This window comes from Zingiber officinale, chromosome 5B (assembly GCF_018446385.1).
Source record: "Zingiber officinale cultivar Zhangliang chromosome 5B, Zo_v1.1, whole genome shotgun sequence".
NCBI lineage: Eukaryota > Viridiplantae > Streptophyta > Magnoliopsida > Zingiberales > Zingiberaceae > Zingiber > Zingiber officinale.
The window spans coordinates 128,378,476-128,403,602 of record NC_055995.1 but is presented as its reverse complement, the minus strand read 5'-3'; the positions used below and the strand labels follow the sequence as shown (position 1 = coordinate 128,403,602).

The 25,127-nt window shown below is 39.6% G+C and overlaps 2 protein-coding genes and 1 long non-coding RNA gene across 4 annotated transcripts; 2 read left to right on the top strand and 1 right to left on the bottom strand.

The window, feature by feature from the left end:
• Window positions 1-1,038: 1,038 nt before the first annotated feature.
• Window positions 1,039-1,494, top strand: LOC121985951. Its single transcript, XM_042539693.1, has one exon. The coding sequence runs from the start codon at window positions 1,040-1,042 to the stop codon at window positions 1,229-1,231; it is 192 nt and encodes a 63-aa protein (XP_042395627.1). The 5' UTR covers window position 1,039; the 3' UTR covers window positions 1,232-1,494.
• A 731-nt stretch (window positions 1,495-2,225) lies between these two features.
• On the bottom strand, window positions 2,226-3,494 carry LOC121987041 (LOB domain-containing protein 7-like). Its single transcript, XM_042540951.1, has 2 exons — window positions 2,557-3,494; window positions 2,226-2,331 (listed from the first exon to the last, which is right to left on the bottom strand). The coding sequence occupies exons 1-2, from the start codon at window positions 3,492-3,494 to the stop codon at window positions 2,226-2,228; spliced, it is 1,044 nt and encodes a 347-aa protein (XP_042396885.1).
• Window positions 3,495-20,897: 17,403 nt separating this feature from the next.
• Window positions 20,898-23,453, top strand: LOC121987859. Of its 2 annotated transcripts, none has more exons than XR_006113744.1 (3): window positions 20,898-21,464; window positions 21,546-21,757; window positions 23,392-23,453. It is a non-coding gene; the product is annotated as an uncharacterized LOC121987859 (long non-coding RNA). The 2 variants fall into 2 exon arrangements; XR_006113743.1 differs by lacking the exon at window positions 23,392-23,453 and adding an exon at window positions 22,134-22,199 and having other exon boundaries at window positions 20,900-21,464.
• The last annotated feature ends 1,674 nt before the right edge of the window (window positions 23,454-25,127 follow it).

The window sequence follows — 25,127 nt, the reverse complement described above, 5'->3', positions numbered from 1 at the left end:
CCTCTTAATCTTATACTCTAATTTTCGCTGCTCTTATTCAATATTGCATTTTTTGGTAGTTCCCTGCTTGGTTCTCTTTTTTGTTTGTGAAAACCTGTTTCTTCTTGATTGACATCTGAAAATTTTCTCCTGCTCTCTAACTTTTGTTTTTCTCAGTAGATATTCTACCAAATTTTTTTCTCGACAATTATTAGGTCTAGTTGCAGATCATCTGTTTTTTATTTTATTTTATTTTATTTTTTTGTATGATAGTATAACATAAGAAAGCAACAAAATGTGGCCATGTCTCTGAAGATACTTATAGTTGGTGATAACAGTAGAGCTACAAGTGTTTGCTAGATTTCCAATGTAAAAATAAGTACATAAACAATTAAGTATCACGTAGACAATCCCACATGAGAGGATCTAACTGTTCAAATATTATAAGCACGGTGGCCGACAGTTTCTCCATGAGAAAAGAAGGATCTTGATATTCTGCTTAATGCTACTATATATCGACATGATCATTGTCGCTTGGTGATACAGATTTTCACCTAACATTGGGCTGGGGCAAAATGTTGTGAACATATTGATACTTCCTTTCGTTTTGTTTGGCTAAGCTATTTTATGTCTATTCTTTGTGAAACATTTTCTTTGTGTTGTATCCAATAGTTGTTTTACTTTTTTTAAGATGGTATGGACATGTACTTAAACGACTAATAAATACTTGCGATGTGAAACTATGATAAATGTCCATATCAATGAGGAAGAGGAAGATAAAAAAAAGACTTGGTTAACAACTTAGCATTGATAAAATAAGATAAAATTTATTTAAATATAAATAATGATATATTAGGGGGTATAATTTAATGACGTAGAAGGATCCATATAGTCGATCCCATTTAGTGGGATAAGATTTGGTTGTTGTTGTAATACTTGTATCCAATAGTTGTAACTTTATCCTATAGAATTGTTTCAACTATCGGAAAAAAACTTGCACAAATGGTTTTCCTTTCCTGTTAGTTTCATTTTTTTTTTTTTGGTGACAATCATCGTAGGTATGGAACTGAAACCAACAGTTGCTTTGAGAGCACTCCTAGCAGGTGGAATTGCTGTTTTTGCAAAAGTTGGAACCGCCATGAAGGCCGCTGGTGGCTTAAAAGTAGGTGCCGCTGCAGCTGCTGTATCCGCTGCCGCAACAGCAGCAGTCTCAGGAGCCAAACAAGAAAGTGAAGCACCCAAACCAAAGTAGCAACTTCCCCATTCCTTGCCTTTCAGAATAAAGAGAATATGACTTAAGAGTAATGTACTCATGCCAAGAAACCTACTAGCAAAGTGGATGGTCATTACTGGCCCTGTGTTGCTTTCCAACTTGTTTTGGGTTTGCACATGAAAATTTTGATTATTAGATCACGATCCAACCATTTAAAAGAATCACCGTTTTGTGGCTGCATTCTGATATGTACCATCAAAAATGTTGTGTAGAATCAAGTTCTGCATGGAATTTTTCTGTCAGCCTTTCATTGATTATATTTTCAGTCAATTATATAGTTTTTTTTCCTTTTAGTTGATTGAATTTATGTTATTGTTTTTCTAATAATTCATCCTATTTTAAGTACAAAAGCATTTTCTACCGGTGTCGAGGTAAATCAAGAAATGGTCATAGAAAAAAATATGGAATCATCACATCATCCTCCTAAATCGGTCTCACAGATATGAAGGAAGGAAGAAAGGGTCATAGAAAAGTTTATCCAAGTGGTCAATTTTTTAGATTTATGGTTATATTGAAGAAAATTTTATATAGTATAAATTTGACTCATTTATGATATACATATGTATTATCAATCTCTCATGCCATCAAAATAAAATGGATTTCCGCACCAATTAATTGATAATTAACAATGACTACGTCAACATAAAATGCTAATAAAAAGATATCTCTAATTAACCATGAAGTGAGACGACATAAATAACCCACTTGACTAATTATTGCATACAAAAAGAACCCTTCCATGTCCTCTCATTTGAACAAGTTTAATTAATTATTTCTAGATCTCCCTCGAGAACATAAAAACACATTCTCATTTTTGATATATATATTGGACTGAATTGCCATATGTGAAGAAGGAATTCAAATTCAAGATCGATCCAATCTTGTAAATAACTTGCAAAGACTTGCATATGGCACCTTCAAGCTCTCTTGTCTTCTTTGTTATGAAAAACTTGAGACGAATAAAGAGAACTGATCATAGGACCGAAGAACTAAAGTTCGTTAGGGTAAACAAAGATGCAGCACCCTTCAGATCATGCTCCTGTGCCACTTGATTTAACACCTCCTCTTTTAGCTCCAAGCTTGAAAAGTGAGCACCAAATATAGATGTTTTCAGTCAGTACCAATATGATCACAAATATAATGAAAACAAAAATCTACTTGCAATCTTTTATGGCTATTATTCATACCACAATCTCAAAAAAAAAAAAAAACTTATTTGATAAATTGAAATTGTCATCCATCTAACAATTTTTGTTAAAGGCAATATTATATATATATGACTAAAAGCTAGATTGTGTACGTGCCTGAGTCCATGGAGATCAGAGCCATTGACCTGATCACTGGAAGTGGAAGCAACATTGTTCCCAGATGAATCTCTGTCGTCGTCCGCCGAAATCAACGTTCTGACCTCGAACATGTCCACCAATGGCTTCACTTCTTCGTCATCTCCGACCACGCATTGGTGATGTTGTTGCTGCTGTTGAAGAGTGCTCAGCAGATTATGATCACAGGCGTCACTGTGGACGTCGATGCAATTGCCGTTATTGTGATTGTTGCCGTTGATGTTGTCGAAACAGAAGTAGTTATTGTTGTAGAATTGTTGCTGCTCGTGCTGCTGTTGGCTCAGGTTGTTGTTCATGGAAGCAGAGTAGAGATTGGCTTCGTAGATGTTGACGGCCGTGTCGGGGTCGAGGACGACGTCTTGGGCGGCGCCGGAGACTGGGAGCAACGAGCCGGGCCCGACGACGTCGAGATCGGAAGCCTGGGCCGCTGCTGCTGCTGCGGCGGCGGCGGCCTGAGCGCGGCAGATGGAGAGATGGCGGTGGACGAGTTGGAGCTCGGCGACGTGGTGCTTGATCTGGTTATCGAGGTCCTGGATGAGTTGGTAGCAGCCGCCGACGGGGTCCTGGGCGCGCATGTCGGACTGGAAGATGATGGTGCGCATGGCCTCGTTGCGCTGGAGGGGGTCGAGGTTGGCGATGATCTTGATGATGTTGCTGACGCCGAAGAGGCGGTGGGCGTTGAGGAACTTGTGCTGGTCGTTGGCGGGGAAGTAGGGGGCGAGGGTGCAGTCGGGCTTGCAGCGGCGGCGCTGGTGGCGGCAAGCGGCGCAGGCAGAGTTGGCCGTACCGCTCTGGCCAGAGGAGGAGGAGGAAGAGGAGGCAGAGGGATTGATGGTGGGGATGGTGGTGGAGGAGGACTTGGTGCTGCTGGTGTTGGACGTGGAAATGGAAGGGCTCATAATGGTCATATAATTAAGGGTGGGGCGTCGATGATGGAGCAATTGGCAGGGAGATCGACCGGAGGCGGAGGAGGAGGAGGAGGAGGAGGTGGAGGTTGTCGTAGTTGGATGTTATTCTCGGCATGCAGCGATCGGGCCGGGCGGCAGGGGTGTAGGCTAAGAAGGTGGGGGAAGGAACAAAGGCCTAATTAATTCACTGGATGGATGGAGGAGGACGAGACAGCTCAGGGGAGCTCCGACGAGCGATTCTTCAGCCCGGCGAAACTAACGTGGACGGATCACAAAACTAACTACTAACAAACGCCATTTCTCTCTCCCTCCCTCTTTCAACGCTATAAATATAAATACTCTTCCCTCACGCCTTTAAATTTACTTGTATTAGTCATCCCAGATTAAATATTATCCAATTTATCATGTTTTATAAACACTCTCTTCAACTACTTTCAAGTGGTCAATCATAGATTAAAGTTTGAATCTGGGCTAAAAGATTATGATAAATTGTGAGGTTCATTTTGATGAAGATGCAAGTTTCTTCAAAGATCCAAAAGGAAAAGCAGTAGAGATACACATTCCTTTTCTCTTAGTGAATAAGAATAAGAAGAAGAAAAATTCATTAAGTTCTTCACCAAGTCATCCTCCAAATAAAATGTGAAATGTGCAAGAGCTTTTAAATTCAACTGAGTCTATTGAATGATGATTTTGCATTCTTAATTTGCTTTCTTTTAGGAAAATTAAAGAACCAATTTCATGCAAATAAGGAATGAGTATGAAAAAGAGCCATAAAATATGATACAATAGGCATTGAAAAAAATGGAACTTGGGTGCTCGCTAATTTTCCTGTACATAAAAAAACTCATGGGTGTTAAATAGATATACAAGATAAAAATGAATGCTTATTGCTCCATTAACAAGTATAAAGCAAGGTTTGTAGAAAAAGGATACAAGCAAAAAAGAAGAGATTTTACAAAGGTATTTACTCCCATGTCAAGACTTGATATTGCTCAATTAATGATGTCTTGCAACTCAAAACAATTAGAAGATTTTTCAAATAAATGCCAAATCAACAATCTTAAATAGTGTGCTTCAAGAAGAAGTTTATCTCGACCTTCTGATTTTATTAAAAAGAAAGAAGAAGATAAAACCTACCAGTTGAAAAAAAAAACTTTGTATAAGCTAAAGCAATCGTCAAGAGCTTGGTACAACTGCATCAGTTCTTACTTTGAAAAGAATGATTTTCTAAAATACTCATTGGAGCACACTCTACTCCAAGTCCAATCCATAAGGAGGCTTCATATTTGTAACCCTTTATATTGATGATCTAATGATTTGAAGATACTAGATAATTTGAAGATGCTAGATGATTTTAAGCTTTTAATGAAGAATGAATTTAAGATAACTGATTTTAGAGATTTACACCATTTTCTTGGAATTAAAGTTCCAAGATCCAAATATAAAAAAATTTATCACTCAAGAGAGTTATGCAAAAAAAAAGAAAAAAAAATAGAGAATGCAAATCTTGTTTCAACCCGTGTTATAGGATCAAAGTTGAGAAAGCTAGTGAAGGGAAACCAATTAATCCAACTATGTTTCGAAATTTAGTTGGAAACTATAAATGCCCCAAGTGGTTGAGCCAGAGTTTTGACGTGAGTTCAATAAGATTAAGTTAGATTTTGTTGATTTAACTTGTGTGCCTAAATATGCAAAGACTTAAGGAAACACACAAGCATTCAAGACGGCAAAAGACGCAAGTGGTCTTGAAGAATGGCACTGGAAGGAGTCAATGGATTTAGTGCATCCAATAGATGAGAAGTTGTGGAATAGCACGCTAGTGGAGTGAGAATGACACACAAGACACATCAGAGGGACGAGAAACTGAAAGGAAGATTGCTCGTGAAAAAGAACGAAATTGAGTTGGAATGAGCTTAATTCCAAGCAACCAGACAATCCTCAGGCAACTGAGAAGAAAATGATCAAGTCCAGGCATCTGGAACATTTTCAGGTGTCTATATGGCATAGTCATGTCAGCAGGAGATATCACCGAAATGGATCAAGACAGCATCCACATTAGCATATTCAGTCGCCTGGAAAGATATATAGGAGTCATCCAGAGCCGTCAGCAGATCGTTGCAAGAGTGGATAGAGGTCAATGAATCCAGACACTCATAAAGTATCGCGTCAACAAATGGTTAGATCGAAGACGAAGGCTATAAATAGAGGATTGGATAACACACTCATTTATTTACTTGCTTTCAGTTTTTTAATTTAATTAATTTTGTACTTAATTGTTGTAAGGGGTTTCTTCACCCCCAACTTGTGTTTGAAGAAGGAGATTTTAGTAGAGCTTGTCATAGTCATGGACTAGAAATCTCCTGGTTGCAAATCAAGTAAATTCGGTCTCTTCTTTTTAAGTTTATGTTATATTTATATTAACTAAGTGTGTATCTTTGCTAGTTCGTTAGCAAGAGAAATAGATCATTTTATTTGCAGGTTATTATTCACCTCTCCCCTCTATTAATCAAAATCGATGTTGTTTCACCTTCAATTGATATCAGAGTTTGGACCGCCAGAAGTACTAACCACTGACTATGCAACAACAAAAGGAGATCAAGCAATGACACCCACCAAAATTTGAGGGGGAATTCATTGCACGGAAAAGAAAAATGGAGGTATTCTTCAAAACATATTTTGATATTATGTTATGTATTAAATTTGATTTCGAAGTGCCCAAGAACAAAGACGGAGAAGAAATAGAGGAACCATAATGGACCAAAAAGCAGCGAGAGGAGTTCATGGTCAACAGAAAGGCTCATTTTCACTTGCTAAGTTACTAGTAGCGCAGGAACTCAACCGAATTGGCTCCTACAACTATGCCAAAGATCTTTGAAAAAAGTTTTTGGAACTCCATGAAGGCACCTCGAAGGTAAAACTGGCGAGACGAGATCTACTCAGAAATCAACTCAGCAACCTTTGACTGAAAAAGAGTGAAAAGGTTGTGCAATTACATTCCAAGTTGAAAGAGATCCTCACCCGCCTTAGCAATCTCATAGAAATAATAACAAACTGAGACATGCTCAAATATGCACTTAATGCAATTCCAAGAATTCATGAGTGGATGTCTATAATAGACTCCTATATTTCAATGAATCTTCAAGTAACTTAGAAGAATTTTTCTCAACTATGGAATTACACGAATCGAGATGTGCAAGCCTAAATGAACTAGAAAAGTCAAATCAAAACATAGCTTTACAAGCCAAGAAAAGCAAATTGGACTCGGATACATCAATCGATGAAAACAAAGAAGCATATTTGGTAAGAAAAATGGAAAAAAAAATAAGGCTAACCATTTTGACAAAGGACCAACATTAAAGCTATTAAGGAAGAAGCAAAAGTGGAAGATAAGATAGCTATAACCGTGATGAGAAATGACATATCAAGGATAACTATCCTAAGCTGAAGAACAAGAAAAAAGAGAAGGACAGAAGACCTAAAGATTCTAAACATAAGAACCTAAAGGTAACATGGAGCGACACATCTTCCTCCGAAGAGTAAGAAACGGAGCAAAGGGCTAGACTTGCTTTCATGGCAATCCATGAAGATGAAGGGTACAACTCATCTAGAGAAAGCAACATTGTAGGGAAAGCCTCAAGTGATGAATCAAACATGGTGAGTGACGTACGAAATCTATCCACCGATAAAATGGATGAAACTATTATAATATTTTCTAGATACTTATGTAAACTTAGGAACAAATATATTGACTTAAAGAAAGAAAATTTTGAACTAGAAAATACTTTAGAAAATTCTTGTCCTAAAGAAGAATTTGAAAAACTCAAGGATGAAAATACAAAACAAAGGGAACGGGTAAAAACACATAAATTAGTCTTAGAAAAAAGTCTCTGAGTTCATATTTGAATTTATTACCAATACATTTTGCCAACAAAATTTAGATTATGGAGGACTAAATTGAAATTTAAAAAATCATAGGGGCCAAATTAAAAGAATACCAAGATTTTTTATTCCTTCCAAATACATGGTAAATCTAGTAGGTAAAAATTTAGTTTGGATACTAAAATCAATTTTGAAATGTTAGAATTTTTTTTTATCTATTGTTTTTTTTTAAATGTCAATTATTAAAATTGCTTGTGGTAAAATAAAAAACAAAGATAAAAAATTGATTAGTATATCTTCTGTTCAAAATTTTTATGTGAAACAATAACATATATTCTGTGGTTAAGTAAAATTTTAAAATTTTAAATATTTTCTAATCAAAATTATATTTATGATTTTTTTTTGAAAATGAATTTTTGACAAATTTATTTTTCTAAAAAATGTATTACTGATTTCTCCTAGTTAGAAAAAATTCCAAATTGTTTGGACAAATAGAAAATTTTCTATACTTTTTTTAAGTTTGATTCAGTATATGATACATAGAAAATTATTTTGAATGAATTTTTACTGAAATTTTTTATGTTAGAAAACAGTGCAGTAAATATCAGGTAAATTAGTCATATTTTTTTTCTGATATTGAAACAACTTTTAAAAGAAAAAAAAAATTAACCCCATATTGTTGATGTGTTCAGAATGAGAGATATATTAAGTTCGAGGGAAAGAATACATGAATGCATAACTCTAGGGGCTGTTTTTAATATTTGTTACTTTTTATTTTTAAACATTTATTGTACTTTATTTATTTTGTTTCTAACTTATTCTATGTTGATTCACACTAAAAACAAAGGATTGTAAGTACCCTAAATTGTTGAACCATAGTTTTGATATAAGTTTTATTGGTGCAATCGACCTCTAGTGTTTTAATGTTCGACAAATATATTTAATGGAGAGTTTTGTCAAGGTTGACCGAGTTAAGTGAGAAGTCTAGTTAGGTTAAGATTAACCAGATGGCTGACAAGGGGTGAGTAGTTTGTTAGTGCAGGAAGCATCGGATAATCGAATTTAAGTTTTGATTATGACAAAGGGTTCAAAGTTAAGGTTTTTGTTGTTCTAACAAGTTAAACTGAGTGTGTAGGACAATCCTAAGTGATCTTAGGTAAAGTGAAAGTCCTAGTGAATACTAGATAGGTGGAAAGTTCTAGCTGCGGTTAGGCAACAAAGTCTTGATTTGGGAGATTGGGCAAAGTCTTAGCAGGTTGAGGACGTCGAGCGAAATCCTAGGGTCGAGAACGGTAGGTGAAAATCCTGAGAGTCACGAACACCAGGTAGAAGACTGGATGGGTCAGGGTTCGGACATCCAGCGGAAAGTCCTGAAATCTTGAGCGCTGAGCAAAAGTCTAAACGGTCTGGAGGACCAATTTGGTAAAAAAGTAATTTCTCCTGAGAGGAGTAGGCGAGAACGTATTCCCCATTGAGGGAGAACAATAGACATCGATTCAACCTAAGATTTCTGAAAAATCTAAAAGTCAGAACTGGACAGTTCGGAGACTATCAATTTATTTCCATATTATTTTATTATGGTAACTTTGTTTTACAGGGTATATTTGATATTTAGACTAACATGTCTTGTAAGAAGTGAAATGCACAAAAGAGCTTTAGGTTAACAGTGCCCGAGGCGTCTTCTATGGTTCTGAAGGCACCTCGAATACCCTAGTTGAAGGTTCCTTCAGGTGGATGAACTTCACGAAATGCAGAGTTATCGAGTCCGAGAGTTTGCGGATAAATTTTACAGTTAGAGGAGCCTTCCATGCTGTTGAAGGCGCCTTCAACAGTCTATAGAAGACGAGTTCGAGAAGCTTTGAAGACAACAACTCAATTTTACGATCCTTCACTTGTGTGCTGCTTTAAAGATCACAATCCTATTACTCCGTAACAGAACTCCGACGACCGAAAGCGCTATTCTCTGAATTCTAAGTTGTCGGTATAATCTTTCTTAATAGAGCACTTAGATTATAATTCTCTTGTAATTGTCTTGTGTACTTGTAATTTACGAACAATTAGTAGATTGCCTAAAGTAAATACTCAACGAGTATAGGCCTTAGAGTAGGAGTTGAAAAACAAACAGTATTAGCGATTGTTTTTCTTTATTTCTTTTCGCTGTGTTTTACTTTGACTATTTTCCAAAAAAGTGAAAAGCCACGAACGCTATTCACCCCCCTCTAGCACAACGATCCTACAATTTGTATCAGAGCAGGGACTTTTTTTATTTTAAAATTTTTACTATAAGTCAGAATTGGTCTAATAACCTCTCCTGACAAATTTGTTGATTCGTTGAATTTTCTCGAAATTGGTGCAACATCACTCGAGCCGCTTTTTTCACCTTTTCTACTTCCACACTACTAATCCAAGACCAAGTCTTTGTACTCTTTGCTTTTCATTTTTGTTGTGAGAGATTATTAAATGACCAATTAAGAAAGCTATAGTACCGTACGCTCGCCCCTTTTCTCCAATGAGGACTTCAATTACTGGAAGGCCATATGGAATACCACTTGAAGACGCAAGTGGAAATGTGGATCATAATCCTAACCGGATTCACATTTCTTATAAAAAATGGAGTATTTATCCCTTGTGACAAGTGGGGCACACCAACAAAGAGGAAAATTGAGGCGGATGCAAAAGTGACATATACTATCCAATGCGGCCTAACTAAAAAAAAAAACTGAACCAAGTTGGTCGTCCATTCTCAAGTGTAAAGGATTTATGGGAGAAATTGATAGAATTGAACGAGGCCGATACAAAAATAAGTAAATGCAACCTTATTTTAAATAAGTTATATAATATTAAAATATAAGATGGTGAATCGGTGAGCTAATTACACACTCGGATCCAAGACTTGCTCAAAGGACTCTACGTGATCGGACAAAAGGTGGAGAATCGCGACGTTATAAGGTACGCATTAAATGCTTTCTCGAGGAATACTTTGTGGGTATCCATGGTAGATGTTTATAAAGTATCCAAGGATCTTTCGATTATTAGGCTAGATGAATTATTTTTTGAGTTTGAATTGCATGAACAAACTAATGTTACTCCAATCAAGAAAGGTATTGCATTACTTGCAGGAAAACTCCCAAACAAGAAGGTGAAGTCCAAATGCAACCTGAATCTGAATCTAAAGATGGATCAAATTCTGAAGACGAAGACAAGATCACCATCGAGTTAGTCAATCAAGTTCAGAGAATGCTTAAGAAGAGAAACATGATCCAATGCAAGAGTAAGCAGCCAGGTCCAAATCATACAACGAAGCCTAAGTCAAAAGTAACCTACTATGGGTGTAACCAGAAGGGTCACTACAAGCCGGAATGTCTAAATCAGAAGCAAAGAAGAAGGAAGACTTTGAAAGTAACGTGATTTGAATCCTCGGAAGACTCCAACAAAGAGCACAAGCAAGCGGGCTTCCTTGCTCTACTAGTACAAGCTTACGTTGTCGAAACCGAGTCTAAGTCCAGAATCAGAGTTGAATCAGAAGTCGAGTCTGAACGAAGCCATGGATCCATATCCATTTCCAAAGAGCCAAACAATACTGTAAGTTCTCCTCAAGTAGATATATTACAAAATTTAATTTCATACTTATTAAGAAAGTTGGACAAATCCAATATCTGAGTCAAGTCGCTCCAAAATAAGATAACAGTCCTTAAGGAGGAGACTAACTTGAGTTCTTTGACTAAACAAGTTCAAGATGGAACCTCAACTCAAGTCCAACAACTTGAGGAAGAGAATTCTAATTTAAAAATTCAAGTCAAAGAATTCAATGACTCATTGGAACGGATCACTTTAGGTTCCAAGAACCTTAATATGATTCTTGGAAAGTAAAGGGTTGTATATAATCGATCTAGACTTGGATATAAGGCTGAACAAAGATTCAGAACGTACTTATCCTTAGTGAATCGATCAAATAAAAAAATAGTCCAAGCATGAGTCTCAAAGTTTAACTTGACTAATCAAGTTGGACTTAATCAATATTGGATCCCCAAGAATCAAATTCGCTACCTTGATAGATCTTATTGAGACTATGATCCAGGGGGAACCAATAAAAAAACTATTTTTATTATTAAATAGAATTACGCAATACTTGATTTATCGCTTTCTTTATTTATGCTTAGATTAGAGTAAATAAGGACTTACGTTTGATTGACACTTGACTAGTTAGACATAGAATTTTCATAAACAAAATTAAATATCTAATTTCCTTAAAATATTTTGTCTAGAAGTGGTTGTTGCTCCAATACCCAAGAAGGCCTCGTCACAGCTTGAAAGCCAATCATCGAAATAGATATTTAATCGACTAACTGTTAAACCTACGTTTAACTCAAATGTAAATCAATCCTTAGATTTCACTTTAAATCAAAAATAAATTAACCATCTCATAAATCATATAAAGTTCCCTAATTGTCCCTCTATAAAAAAAAAAATGAGATGAATTTAGATTAAAAATAAAAATTAGTCAAAAGTCAAACAAAACTTAATTAAATCTAAATCAAATTCAAATTAAATTTAATTATTTTCAAAAACTTGATTAAATTCAAAAACATAATTATTAATTATTTTTCAAAACTTAATTAAATTCAAAAACATAATTATTTTCAAAAACTTAATTAAAATTCAAAAAAAAAAATTATTAATTAATTTCAAAAATAAAATTATTTTTAAAACTTAATTAAATTTAGAAACTTAATTATTTCCAAAAATCTCAATTAATTTTTAATTAATTTTAAAAACTTACTTAATTTAAAAATCTTGATTAATTTTAAAATTTTAACAAATTCTCAAAATCTTAATTAATTTTAAAACTTAATTATTTTCAAACCTTAATTAATTTCAAAACTTAAGTATTTTTAAAGCTTCATTAATTTTTTTTTATTTAAATTTAATTATTCAAATTTGAATATTTTAAAATTCAAACCTAAATATTTTTCCTTAAAATTAAATATTTTCAAATTTAGATATAATATTCTCAACTTCAAATTTAACTTAACTCCATCTCACTCAAAGTCATAAGCTTAACATTTTTGAAAACTTAGAAAGGATAAGATGAAAAATAAAAAAAATGATTATTTTAAATATATTTTTAATCTTATTTTTTATGCTTGGACTCTAGGACCCTCAGACTTAAATAATTTACTTAAAATTTTTTAAGCATTAATCAAGGGGGAGAGAAAAAGGGGGTTGAATATTTTTAGTATTTACAAAAGCTAAGTATTTTTTTAAATCTCAAGTCAAATTTTTAAAGGCTAAGTTTGGTAAAAACTTAAGTTTTTTTAATAAAATTAGGTAGCTTCAAAAAGTGTTTTTTTTGGGATAAGTCAAGTATTTTTTTTATAAAACTAAGTATCTTTTTAAAAGTATAACTAAAATACCTTTTAAAGAAATCTCTTGAGTAAAAATTTTTTTTAGTAAAAGGAGCTAAATATTTTTTCAAAAAGATTCTTTTTAGCTATGGAAGTGTACCATCGAAATCTTGGCGTTGCCCCCATCGAACTTGGACTCGATGGAAGTGTACCAGAGCCCAGGGACGGAGGCAGGGGGTTATGAGGAGCTTGCCATCGAAAACGAGCGGGACGACGAAAAACAACGAAAAGATTCGAGCGAAAAGATGAAGAGACTTATAGAAAGGATCATCGGAGAAGAAGCAACAGCGAAGTGTCATCGGGAAGCTTGAAGACGAAGGCACGTGAAGTGAAGAAGATGGCGACGCACGCTGGTTTATAAACCTCGTGGTCGATCAACCTGAGCCTTCCGATCCAGGGTTGCAAAAAACTAGGAGGAGATTCGACCGTTGAATTCGAAAAGGCGCCTATCACATCACCAGCGGATATCCGCCTGTCACGTCAAACATGTGGCAACAGAAAGTGGGACACGTGGTGCTCAGTCACCGGATGACATTAATGAAGTTTAATTAAAAGGTATGCCCGTGTGCTCAGCCATAATAGCAAAGATTTGCATGTGTAGGCGTTGCAAGGTTGCAAACATAGTCCCACATTGAAAACACATGGGAAAAATCATGGGTTTATAAAGAGAAAGATATCTCCATTGGCTTGAGGCCTTTTGGGTAGAGCTCAAAAGTAAAACCATGAGGGCTTAGGCCCAAAGTGGATAATATCATGCAATTGTGGAGATATCTAAATTCTTTTTGATCCAACAATTGGTATTAGAGCCCGGACTGCCAGAAGGTTTAACCGCCGACTGTGCACAAGAGCTATGGTCTGATTGAGCCATGTGGGTATAATATTGATCTCGAACAAAGAAAGTGAGGACTCCTATGTTCAGATTAAGAGGACCAGACACCAGGCAGGAAGTCCTAGTTGCGGCTAGGCAAGGAAGTCCTAGTAGGTCGGGTGGACCGAGGGACAGGAAGACCTGGTGGGTCGATGATCGGACATGGGAAGCCTGTGGTCCTTTGTTTGAGGGGGGGCATTGTTGGTGTTGCAAGGTTGCAAACATAGTCCCACATTGAAAACACATGGGAAAGATCATGAGTTTATAAAGAGAAAGATATCTCCATTAGCTTGAGGCCTTTTGGGTATAGCCCAAGAGCAAAACAATGAGGGCTTAGGCCCAAAATGGACAATATCATACAATTGTGGAGATATTGTTGGAACCCCAAGGTTGTTTTGGTGTGATCAACAAGTTAAGTTAGATCCTGTGTGTTTCTAACCTTGTGTCTAAGTGTGTAGGAGCTTAGGAGCACAGGTACTCGAGTGGAAGACGTAGCTAGCGAGAAGGACGACACGCGGTGCGTCCAAGGGACGAGGTGCTGCGGAAGAGTACACCGGCGGACGAGAAGGAAGCGTGCGGTGGTTCCGAGGGACGAAAGCCGGAGCGGAAGATTGCTCGAGGAGTAAGAGACGCAGCTAGCGAAAAGGACGACACGCGGTGCGTCCGAGGGATGAAGACTGCGGATGAGTACGTCGGTGGATGAGAAGGAAACACGCGGCGATTCCGAGGGACGAGAAGCCGGAGGGAAGCCTGTCGAGAAGACCGGAGAGATCACCCAAGCAAGCGAATCCGGAGTTGAAGACCCGGACCGAGGCGAACTGAACCGGAGAAGTGGCCCCCGGATGAAAAGTCAACATCGGTTGACTTTAGGCTCCAGGGCGCCCGGAACCATTCCAGGCGCCCGAAGCAGCCCAGGGCGCCCGGAACCCTTTCAGGCGCCCAAACCTGGTTTGTTGACCAAATCACATCAAACGCGATTTGAACGTTGAGGGATAAAATTTTATCCCCCCAAGGCATCCGGAACCCTTCCAGGCGCCCCGACCAAGGCTATAAATATAGCCTTGGTTCAGAAGCTTTTCAATCAGTTCAGAAATTGTAACAACGCTTGTGCGCTTCCACTGTTTAGATTAGCTTCTTTCTTTTTATGCCTACATTGCTGTAAAAGAGGCTTCTCCGTCTGAAGGAGATAGTAGTGCGATCATTTTCCTTGGATTAACAACCTCCTCGGTTGTAACCAAGTAAACATCTGGTGCCTTGTCTTTTTCTATTTTAATTTATTGCTTTTCTATTTTATATGCAAGTGTTAGTTTGAAAAGTCAGGAAGGGTTGTGTTTTATTTTTACAGGGCTATTCAACCCCCCCCTCTTCTAGCCGACCCAACGGTCCTACAAGTGGTATAAGAGCCGAGGCGCTTTAGGAGGACTAACCACCGAACGAAGCAACGAGATGGCCAGACCAAGCATCCACCCACCGAAATTCGAAGGGGATTTCGCCACTTGGAAAAAGATGATGCATGTATTCTTTACCACCGATTTTGAATTAATGCTTACAATGGAATTTGGTTTTACAGCACCGAAAGGTAAGGAGAAAAATAATTGGACGAAAAAGGAGCAGGCCGACTTCGTGGCGAACGGCAAAGCAGAATACCATCTGCTAAGTGTTCTTCCGCCTCAAGAAGTCAACAGGATCGGGAGCTACGACTCGGCAAAGGAACTTTGGGAGAAGTTCCTCGAGCTGCACGAAGGGATGTCCGAAGCCAAGCTCGCCAGAAGAGATCTACTTCGCAATCAGCTCACCAGCCTGCGACTTGGGGAAGATGAGACGGTTGCGCACCTGCACTCGAGAATCAAGGCAATCATCAACGGACTCTCGAATCTCGAAGAAAAGGTAAGTAACCGAGATTCGCTAAGGTACGCTTTGAATTCCTTTCCTAGAAATACCAAATGGGTATCATTAATAGATGCCTTTTACATTTCTAAAGATTTAGAAAAGATTTCGTTAGAATAATTTTTCTTAACTTTTGAAGTGCATGAGTCAAGATGTGCATGAATGAAGGAGCCCAAGAACAACATCACCCTCAAAGCTTCGAGAGACGAACTAGAGTCGGAATCTTCTCTCGACGACGAGGAAATGGTAATGATGGTAAGAAGATTCAAGAAACTTTGTAAATCTAGATCTACTAACCATCTGCAGGGGAAGAAAAAAAGGACGATCCGCTGCTACTACTGCGACGAAGAAGGGCACGTCAAGGACAACTGCCCCAAGCTGAAGAACAAAGACAAGGAGAAGGGTAAGAAGTCTATCCAAAAGCGAAAGACCCTAAAGGCAACGTGGGACGATACGTCGTCGGAGTCGGAAGTCGAGGCATTCTTCGGACTTGCTCTAATGGCAAGTCATCAAGACGACGACTGCGAGTCAAGCTCTTCCGAAATGAGCATTGAGAGCATTAATGAAGGGGAAGCCACGTTGGAAGCAAGCAGCAGTTCAGGGGGAGAAACGGACAACAAGATCAACAAAGTAAGTCAGGTACTATCTCTTCCTCCCGACAAAATGTTTAAGTTCATTAAACTTTTAACAAAAGATTGCTGCAAATTAGAAAATGAAAATAAAAATTTAAAAGTAATTTTAGCTAAGTCCTGTCTCTTAGAAGAATTAGACAAATAAAAATTAGAAAATGAGAAATTGAAATTAGAAAATAAAGATCTGAAAATTCAAGTAGATAATTTGAAAAACCATGCATGCTCATCTAATTTTAGAAAATTTAAATTGGTAATATAGATATCACCAGGGACAAATTAGGAATATTTCAAGAAAATATGTACCTAAGAAATATTTAGTTAATCCAGTAGGTTGGAACCTATATTGGGTTCCTAAATCTTGCTTAGTCTAAAGTGTAGGACCGTTAGAGTCGATAGAGGGGGGTGGGGTGAATATCGATTCGAAAATTTAGAGTATAAACGCAGCGGAAAAGTAAAATAGACACAGATGTTTTTTACTTCGTTCGAAGCCTGTGACGACTCCTACTCGAAGGCCCGTGGTCCTTGACCACTTTCGTTGGTGTAACGCCCCGGCTCGGGCGGGCCCCACCCGAACCGAACCGGGAACGCTACCTGAATTGCCCATCGAGTTGACGACTAGCTCCACAGACCACCGGAGGTCTTTTCAGCGTGTTTTGTCCTCACTCGCACGCACCCTGGAAAACTTCCCAAGAGGTCACCCATCCTCAGATTTCTCCAAGCCAAGCACGCTTAACTTTGGAGTTCTTTGACTTTGGGCTTCCGAAAAGGAAGGTGCACCTTGGTGATATGGATAGTACCATCTAACCTTTTAGGCCATACTTAACCATAATCTTAGAACCGGGGTATTACAATCACCCCCACTTAAAGATACAACGTCCTCGTTGTGTAACCACAAATCACACCACAGACAAATCCCAGAATTTCCCTTGCTAGGTGATGCCCTGGGTGCTCCTGCCACAGGCGCACTCACGGTCGCAAGGCGGCTCTGATACCATCTGTAACGCCCCGGCTCGGGCGGACCCCACCCGAACCGAACCGGGAACGCTACCTGAATTGCCCATCGAGTTGACGACTAGCTCCACAGACCACCGGAGGTCCTTTCAGCGTGTTTTGTCCTCACTCGCACGCACCCTGGAAAACTTCCCAGGAGGTCACCCATCCTCAGATTTCTCCAAGCCAAGCACGCTTAACTTTGGAGTTCTTTGACTTTGGGCTTCCGAAAAGGAAGGTGCACCTTGGTGATATGGATAGTACCATCTAACCTTTTAGGCCATACTTAACCATAATCTTAGAACCGGGGTATTACAGTTGGGCAATCACTAACAATTCGAATATAGTTACAAAAATGAACACAGGAACTGCTAGTGAAAATAAAGCAATACCGACAAGGAAATTAAATAACCGAAGGAGCGCTTTGTCGGAGCTTAGTTGGCGTCGCACTGAACGTCGAGCAGCAAGACCAGCAGTAGAAGAGTTCTCAGATTGATTGATTCTGAAGCTCCTGCCTGGGACTTCTTTTATATGTTGCTCCGGGCGCCTGGATTCCTTCCGGGCGCCTGGAATGTGACGTAGCTGCTCAAACCGAGATGCTCCACGTGGCGATGCGCAATCAGGATAAAGTTTGCCTCCCGGGCGCCCGGACCCTGTTTTCCCGCAGAGTCCGTCCTGCACGAGAAACGTTAGTCCGGAGGCAAATATATATCCTGTAAAACAGATTGTTAGCACAATTAAAGTTCAACAAAGTAATAGCAAAGAGTATGACTTAGATTCCGTCTTTCCGAGACCGGAATCTAGTCACGATCTCGACTTAGACATCCGAAATGGATCTAAGCCGGATCAACGCCTAATGTTCCCTTCCCGGGAACGCGTCCTCGCAGTCACTCCCCTCCAGTGACTTACCTCACTTACCTGCCAGACGTCTGGTCAGCCCGTCGACCCGTCTGGACTTCTCGCCAAGCGTCCGGTCAGCCCGTCGACCCGCTTGGACTTCTCGCCAGCTATCCGGTCAGCCCATCGACCTAGCTGGACTTCTCGCCAAGCGTCTGGTCAGCCCGTCGACCCGCTTGGACTTCTCGCCAGCTATCCGGTCAGCCCGTTGACCTAGCTGAACTTCGTGCCAGACATCCGGTCAGCCCGTCGACCTGTCTGGACTTCTCCTGCACACTTGATCAAAGTGTCAGATAACAACAAAACTAACTTAACCTATTTTGTCATTCATCAAAACCTAGGTTAGACCGTTAGTGCTACCCGCACCAACAATCTCCCCCTTTTTGATAGAATGACAACTTGGTTAAGTTAGTGAAAGAACGAAAAAGCCAGGTACATTGGTTTTACAGTTAGTTTCAGTGTTTTCAATTTGGTTTATCTAACTTAACCACCTAACCCTCCCCCTTTGGCATTCATCAAAAAACAAGGGTAAACAATCATAGTGTAAAGTTTCTGTAAAAAATAATCACAGCTAATCTTGAAAAAAATCTGAGTTTGGTTTAAGAAAACAATTTTTAAATCCAAGGAAAAAATCAAGTTGACTTGGGGGAGACAAGTTGAATTTTGAAAAGTATAAATTTAAAGTTTTAACTTCTCAAGCGTGACAAATTTTTAAATTAGGTTTTCCAACTTTTCAAAAGGTAAATTTTTCTTTTCAGGTTTGAGTAACATTTACTTTTAAAAGGAAATTTTTTTAACTTCAATCTTTCAAAACAAAGCAAAAGTTAAACGAGTAAGATTAAATTTGCCAAAATAATTTTTAAGTTAATCTGAAATTTGGTAATTAGATTTGGTAAGTTTAATTTTCAATCGTCAACTTTTTAAATCAGGTTTGAAAATTAGGTGGGATTAAACTTTCAAGTTTTTCAAACACTTAGTTAAATTTAAATTTAGATTGATGTTCAAACATAAGATAGTTTTTTTTTTTTTAAAACATTTGTCAAACACATAAAATTTTGAATAATTTCTCCCCCTGAACTTGACATTTAAAATTAAACAGCTGTCTAACCAATTATGTACTAACTAACTATCAGAAGATAGTAGCTTTCACTTGGTTAGTCAGATTAAGTTGATTATAAGCAGTCAGTGTTTGACTTGACTGATGAACTTAATCTGATTAATGTCTGAGTTGTATTTAACGTCCAGACTTATGCTGATGCATTGAAATAAGCATCTTAAGTCTAGACAGTTGGCCTATGCATCTCACCCCTTTCTATGTTTGTCAAACACAAGCAAGGTAAACCTAAGGTGTTGGTGAGATGCTCAAAAACTAGTCCTATGTGTACATGCTTTCAAGGGATTCAAAACTAGTCTAAGGCCAAAACTGTTTTTGAAAATCTAAAAATGAAAAGTTTTGAAAACAAACAAGTTTAACCTATAATTTGATAAAACCATTTTGAAAGTATTTTTGAAAGATCCTAGTCTATCAAGATAGAACATAATCAATGTAAGTCTGAAATATCACTAGATAGATCCAAAATATTTTACAGGTAGTGTAGCTATAGAAGTGAGTCATAACTAGATCTACTGAGATGATGAAGGGGTGGTCCAGACGGATCGGAGAAGCGCCATCAGCTCAATGTCTTCGGCAGCTCGTAACTCGGCTACCTCTCGTCGAATGTCTCGATGAAAATCGAGTTCTCCTGCTGGAGACTCGCCATAGCTCTCTAGTCCGGTCAAACGGTCGGATAGGCAGCTGTCGTGGTGCTCGGTGGGGGAGGTGGTGGAGCCGGTGCGGCTTCCTCCGGAAATAGTGCGAGCATGAACTCGTCCACAGCTGGATCGGGCTGGTGTTGTGCCCCCCTCCGCCAAGACATAGTCCCGTCATCTCTATCTATCTGGATACCGGCTTGGGAGAAGTTCCGAGCTGCTATAACATCGAACTCGGTCATATGGGCAATGTCTCCTCTAGTGACATCAATGCGCAACGAGGACATATAGGCTGTCAGAATGTGACCAAATGGCATATGGACTCGTCTATCAGTCACGAATCCAGCTGAGTAGATAATGGTGGAGAAGATATGTAAGCTGATGTCAATGTCTAACCTATGAATCAGGGCATAGAGTAAGAACGAATGGAATGGATGCATCACAGCGATGTCCCGAGTAGTCAGTGGTAAAATGCAAAGGACTACAACCCTATAAAGAGCGTAGTCCTGGACCCGAAGTTCTACTGACCTAAACTGTGTCACAGTGGGATCTCTCTCTCCTCCAAAAAAATACGAATAAATCGTATCGAGAGTAATATGTGTGTAGGGATCTCCGAATGGTAGATCCCTCGGAGGATAGCACAAAAAAGAACAAGTAGATGGACGCAACTCTAATAGTCGTAGGGGAAAATGTGATATCAGTGCCTGCTGCCCTAGTGGTATAGGTGAGATCGTCTACTTTCACTAGGTTATTGCAAAATTCGGCACACAGACTTATGTTTATTGGACTGGTACATTCGACAAGGTTCCTTAAGTTATAGTGGCCTATAACCTCTAAAGCGGAGGGACATGACCTTAGAAAGAACGATCTATCTATGCAGGTAGTCCTAATTGTGAGATCTCGGAAAATTTAAATAAATAGGGTTATTTCAGAAATAGCCTTATAAAATTTTTCCGGAATTTTTAGAAATTTTCTGGGAATTTTTCGGAGCTCGTATGGACGGTTTTGAGGAGATCAATCGACGGGTTCGGATAAAGCCTGTTTGGGATACCTGTTTAAGGGAGGAAATGTTTTTATTATATAATTCTTTTTCTTTTATTTCCGCCCCAAATCGCCGTTTCCTCCAAACCACTGCCGATCCCGACCCTTCTCCCTCTCTGCCCCGATGCGATCCCGATCTCCCCTCTCTTCCTCCTCTCTCTCGCGGACGAAGCAAGCCAGAGCTCCGGTGATCTCCTTCTGCCGGCATCGACCAGTACGCTCAGATTCAGCCAAAGTCCCTTCTCCCGCCCGATCCTTTCTTTCCGCTCGCCTTCGATCGCTGCCGAAGCTTCACCATCCCGACTTTGCCGTCGACCTAGGGGAGCAGACGCTGGTACAGATCCGATCGTGGATGACCTTCTCCAGTCTTAGGTGAGAGCATCGATCTCTTTCTCCTCCCGATGTTGCCGGCGACGCCACCGATCCCGATCACCTACGAGCTTATCACAGCCCTAGGTCACCGACGCACCTTCTCTTCTTGGCGGCTGAATTAGGTCACGGATCGGAGGGGATCAGTGAGTTTGTTCTTGAGTTGTCGGGCAGAGTCTATGTTTGTAATTGATCAGTGATGATCTTCCGATTGGGTGATTTCTTCTGGAGACAACCTTTTGAGGTAAGTTTAGGTTGTTAATTAGGTTGGTGTTTGGATCCGTGATCCCCATGGCTTGATCTAATTACTTGCTATAATTTCCAGATCAGCTTCTTGCTGTGTTTGAGATATCGGTTGAAGTGGGAAGAGAATTCCAACAGGTGTTGTATTCTATGATCGGGAATTGAGTGTTGTGGATCAACAAGCGTAGCTGTGAAGTTTTGTTGTGTTGTGGTGTTCTTTAATCCTTTCTTGGTTCCGGCAGCACACCAACCAGCAGCCTCCTAGTTCCAACATCAACAATAGCTGGGATTGAGGTAAGGTGTAGTGATGTTGATACATGATTAGAGTGATTGATTAGTGTATGTAGGTTTTTGATTTTAGATGTAGATCATGGTTAGATTTGATTAATCTAGATGGTGATACATGTTGTAATTAGTTGTTGATTGTGTGTAGAATTAATCTAATGGAATGGTTAGGGTTAGGGTAATTAACCCTAGTCAACCATTGGATTCCTAATCTAATTGGTGATTAGAGATTAGGTAACTAATCCTAATTAACCATTAGATTTAATTACGTAGGTTGAGATTGTATGGATTAGGGTTTTTGCCCTAATTTAGTTCTAGGGGTTTTATTTAGCTATTCATTTGATTTAGCTAAATAAAATCTATATATATTGTTGGTTTGACACAGGACTCTGATTCGAGACGGCGTCTCGACGTCGACTTTGGATTGCGTGATTTGTACCTTCTATTTGAGGCGGGTACCCTCTGACTTATCTTTTGATAATGTCTTATGATATGTGTAGCTTATATATATTTACTAGTGGTAGATAGTAGATTATTCTCCCTCTTGGTCTTAGCTAGTTGATACCTATCACATGCTTCATCTGCTAGTTGCTTTACTTTAGGATTGGATACCTTTACCGCTTGCCATGTGTATATGTTCATAGAGATGTATATCTATAGTGCTCTACTCTACTGATTAGATGCGGTACATGTGTGATACATGCTCTTGGATTCATGATACTCATATCATTGTTATACGTGATGTCTTTGGATTTATGTTGTTTTATACCATGGTTATATATATGCGTTTACCTTTTGGGCACACATATATATGGAGGAGGCTATGTTCAGGTATGACATACTGTAGCCGCATGCACCATATTGCATGATTGCATGCTGGGCGATTGACGACTCCATTATTGTTGAGCTCGTCGGCTACTAGACCTACACACAGCGTGTTCACTGCATGGGTAGTGGCACGGCACTCGGGGTGTGTAGGGTGGGTGCCGTGGTGCTCATTGGGGCGCTCGTGGGTAGCGTGACGGGGCGTGGTAGCACAGGGGTCCCTCCCGTCATTGCGTCGGAGATGAGGCGTTCGCTCCTCACTATGTTTGAGGCGGGAGGATAGGTGTACTCCGACGAAAGATCCGTCCACTCGGTCACTCATCGGGGTAGTGATGCAGAGTGCCGGTTGTCACAGCCCTACCCCCTCGGTCTCACCATTGTGTGTGAGGCGGCTGAGCATGGCAGTAGGGGTGTCATTTGCATCATATGCACAGGTTGCATTATTTATGATTGATGCATTTGGTGATTGCATATGATTGTCTCGCTAGTTATATCTTTTGCTCGACTATCTTTATCATGTATGTTTCTGATCGATTACCAAGCCTCGCAGTGAGTCTGATTTATTACGATTATGCATTTCTTGTTATTCTTGCTATAGACTGTACTTTATTATTCTTGGTTACTACTGTTTATTTCGGCTATGCATATCTGTTATTCCGTTAGGAGACTATACCGTAGGTTGTATGGTTAGAGAACTGTACTCTTGATCCCATGGTTTAGGAGACCGTACCTTAGGCTATTACTGGTGGATATATATTCTGTACGTGTCTATTGGTTTACCTGGTTCTTGAACTCACCCCGTTGTTACTATTTTTCAGGTTGAGGCCGTCGGGAGATATTCCAGTCACTAGCCCCATTATCGCGAGGATTTTCTTTGTCGGATTATATTTTGCTTTTACATCTTATATACTTGTATTGTGGGTTTGTATTGTGGACTTTATGTCGAACCTTTGGGTTTGCTGCTTTTGTTTTCCGCTGCAGATTTTCACACTACTTCGTGGATTGTTTTCTTCGTTGTAGTGGAGTAGGATGTGTACGTATATCTTTGTTGGTTTTATATCGTTCTTCCTTATTAAACTGCGTGGATTGATTATATGTTGAGCGGTGTGGAATATTGATATAAACTGCGTGGTTTGTTTCTTATTTGCATTGTATTGTTCCGGCCGAGTGTGGCCGAGGTATTGATATATGTATACTGAGATTCATATTGTCCGCCGTACAGGGGAGATGTTGTCGAAATTTCTTCGGACAGGGACTACCTGGGGCGTGACAATTTATTTGGTATCAGAGCTAGGCTCCGATTCGGATTTTGCGTTCCGGAGTTTGTGAGTGTATCTGTATATTTTCGGATTGTAAGGATTTCCGTCGATTTTCTCGTTTCGGAATTCCGAGGCATTTTGACGAGGTTTTATTGGATCTATTTGGGGGCTATGCAGCGACAGGACATTTCAAGACGGCAATAGGTAAATCAGGTAATTTTATAGTTTTTATACCTGTAGTGATATCTGGATAACATTTTTTTTTTACATATATGATACGTGTTTCAGTACTTAAACGTGGTCGCACATGTATGAGGGCGATCGATTCTCTAGAGACAGAGTCTCCAGAGAGTTCTGTTAGGGTTGAGCCTGTCCGTCAGGGATAGACTCATCAGGGTATTGTGACCACGTTAGACTGTCAGATCCTGACGGTTCCGACTTCAGAGGTACCTAACTGGCTCTGTACCGCCAGTAGTACCTACAGGGTACTCGGCACCTTCTCTAGCCGTGCCTACTGCGTACTCGGTACCACCACAGACATCTGTGTTGGTTACTACATACTCGGTACCTGCACCAGCAGTACCGGTTACATCGTACCCGGTATCGCCCATCGTACCTTTAGTCGTCCCTACTTATGCCTACTCTATAGTTCCACTAGTGGTTCCTACCCTGTTTATGTGGCAGCACTAGTGGTACCTCTTCCAACCTATCCATCAGTACCACCCATAAGATCAACTCCAGTGATTCTGCCCAGTACCGCAGCGATATCTACGAATATGGTTGTTGCACGAGCATGGATCCCAGCCTTAGCGACGTCGGTGAAAAGATCGATTTACGCTATTTCGCGTGGAGACTGATCCGAGCGTGGCTCAATCTTGGATAGAGTCTATGGAGCGGACATTCTTTTACATGGCTGCTCCGAGTGGGAGAAGGCTGAGCTGGTTACTTACTACTTACGAGATAGCAGCAGAGTAGTACTCAGACGGGTCAGGGTATTTCTGGGTCATCTGGCCGACCCCAGAAGTCAGGATGATCTTCATCAGGACGTTCCCGGTCTTCTCAGCAGAACCGGAAACTGTCCACCGATGATTCTCACTGCACCCGATGTGGGTCCTGAGATCACATCATCTCTGCATTCACCCTGGGACAGTCAGTTTGCTATTATTGTAAACTGCCTAGGCACGTGGGCCGAGACTGTTCGCTGCAGGCTTAGCATGTAGCTTCTGGGATTTCTGTTCCGGGAGGAAAGTTTGGCCAGTCCGGGACTCAGCGAGGAGGGCCGAGAGCCCAATCTT

What these genes read in the sequence shown, in the direction of transcription:
- LOC121985951 (XM_042539693.1), top strand. Translation starts at nt 1,040, where the DNA reads ATGGAACTGAAACCAACAGTTGCTTTGAGAGCACTCCTAGCAGGTGGA.
- LOC121987041 (XM_042540951.1), bottom strand. Translation starts at nt 3,494, where the DNA reads ATGAGCCCTTCCATTTCCACGTCCAACACCAGCAGCACCAAGTCCTCC. An exon ending in TCTGATCTCCATGGACTCAG is followed by an intron (nt 2,332 to 2,556) that starts GCACGTACACAA and finishes TCACTTTTCAAG; the next exon opens with CTTGGAGCTAAAAGAGGAGG.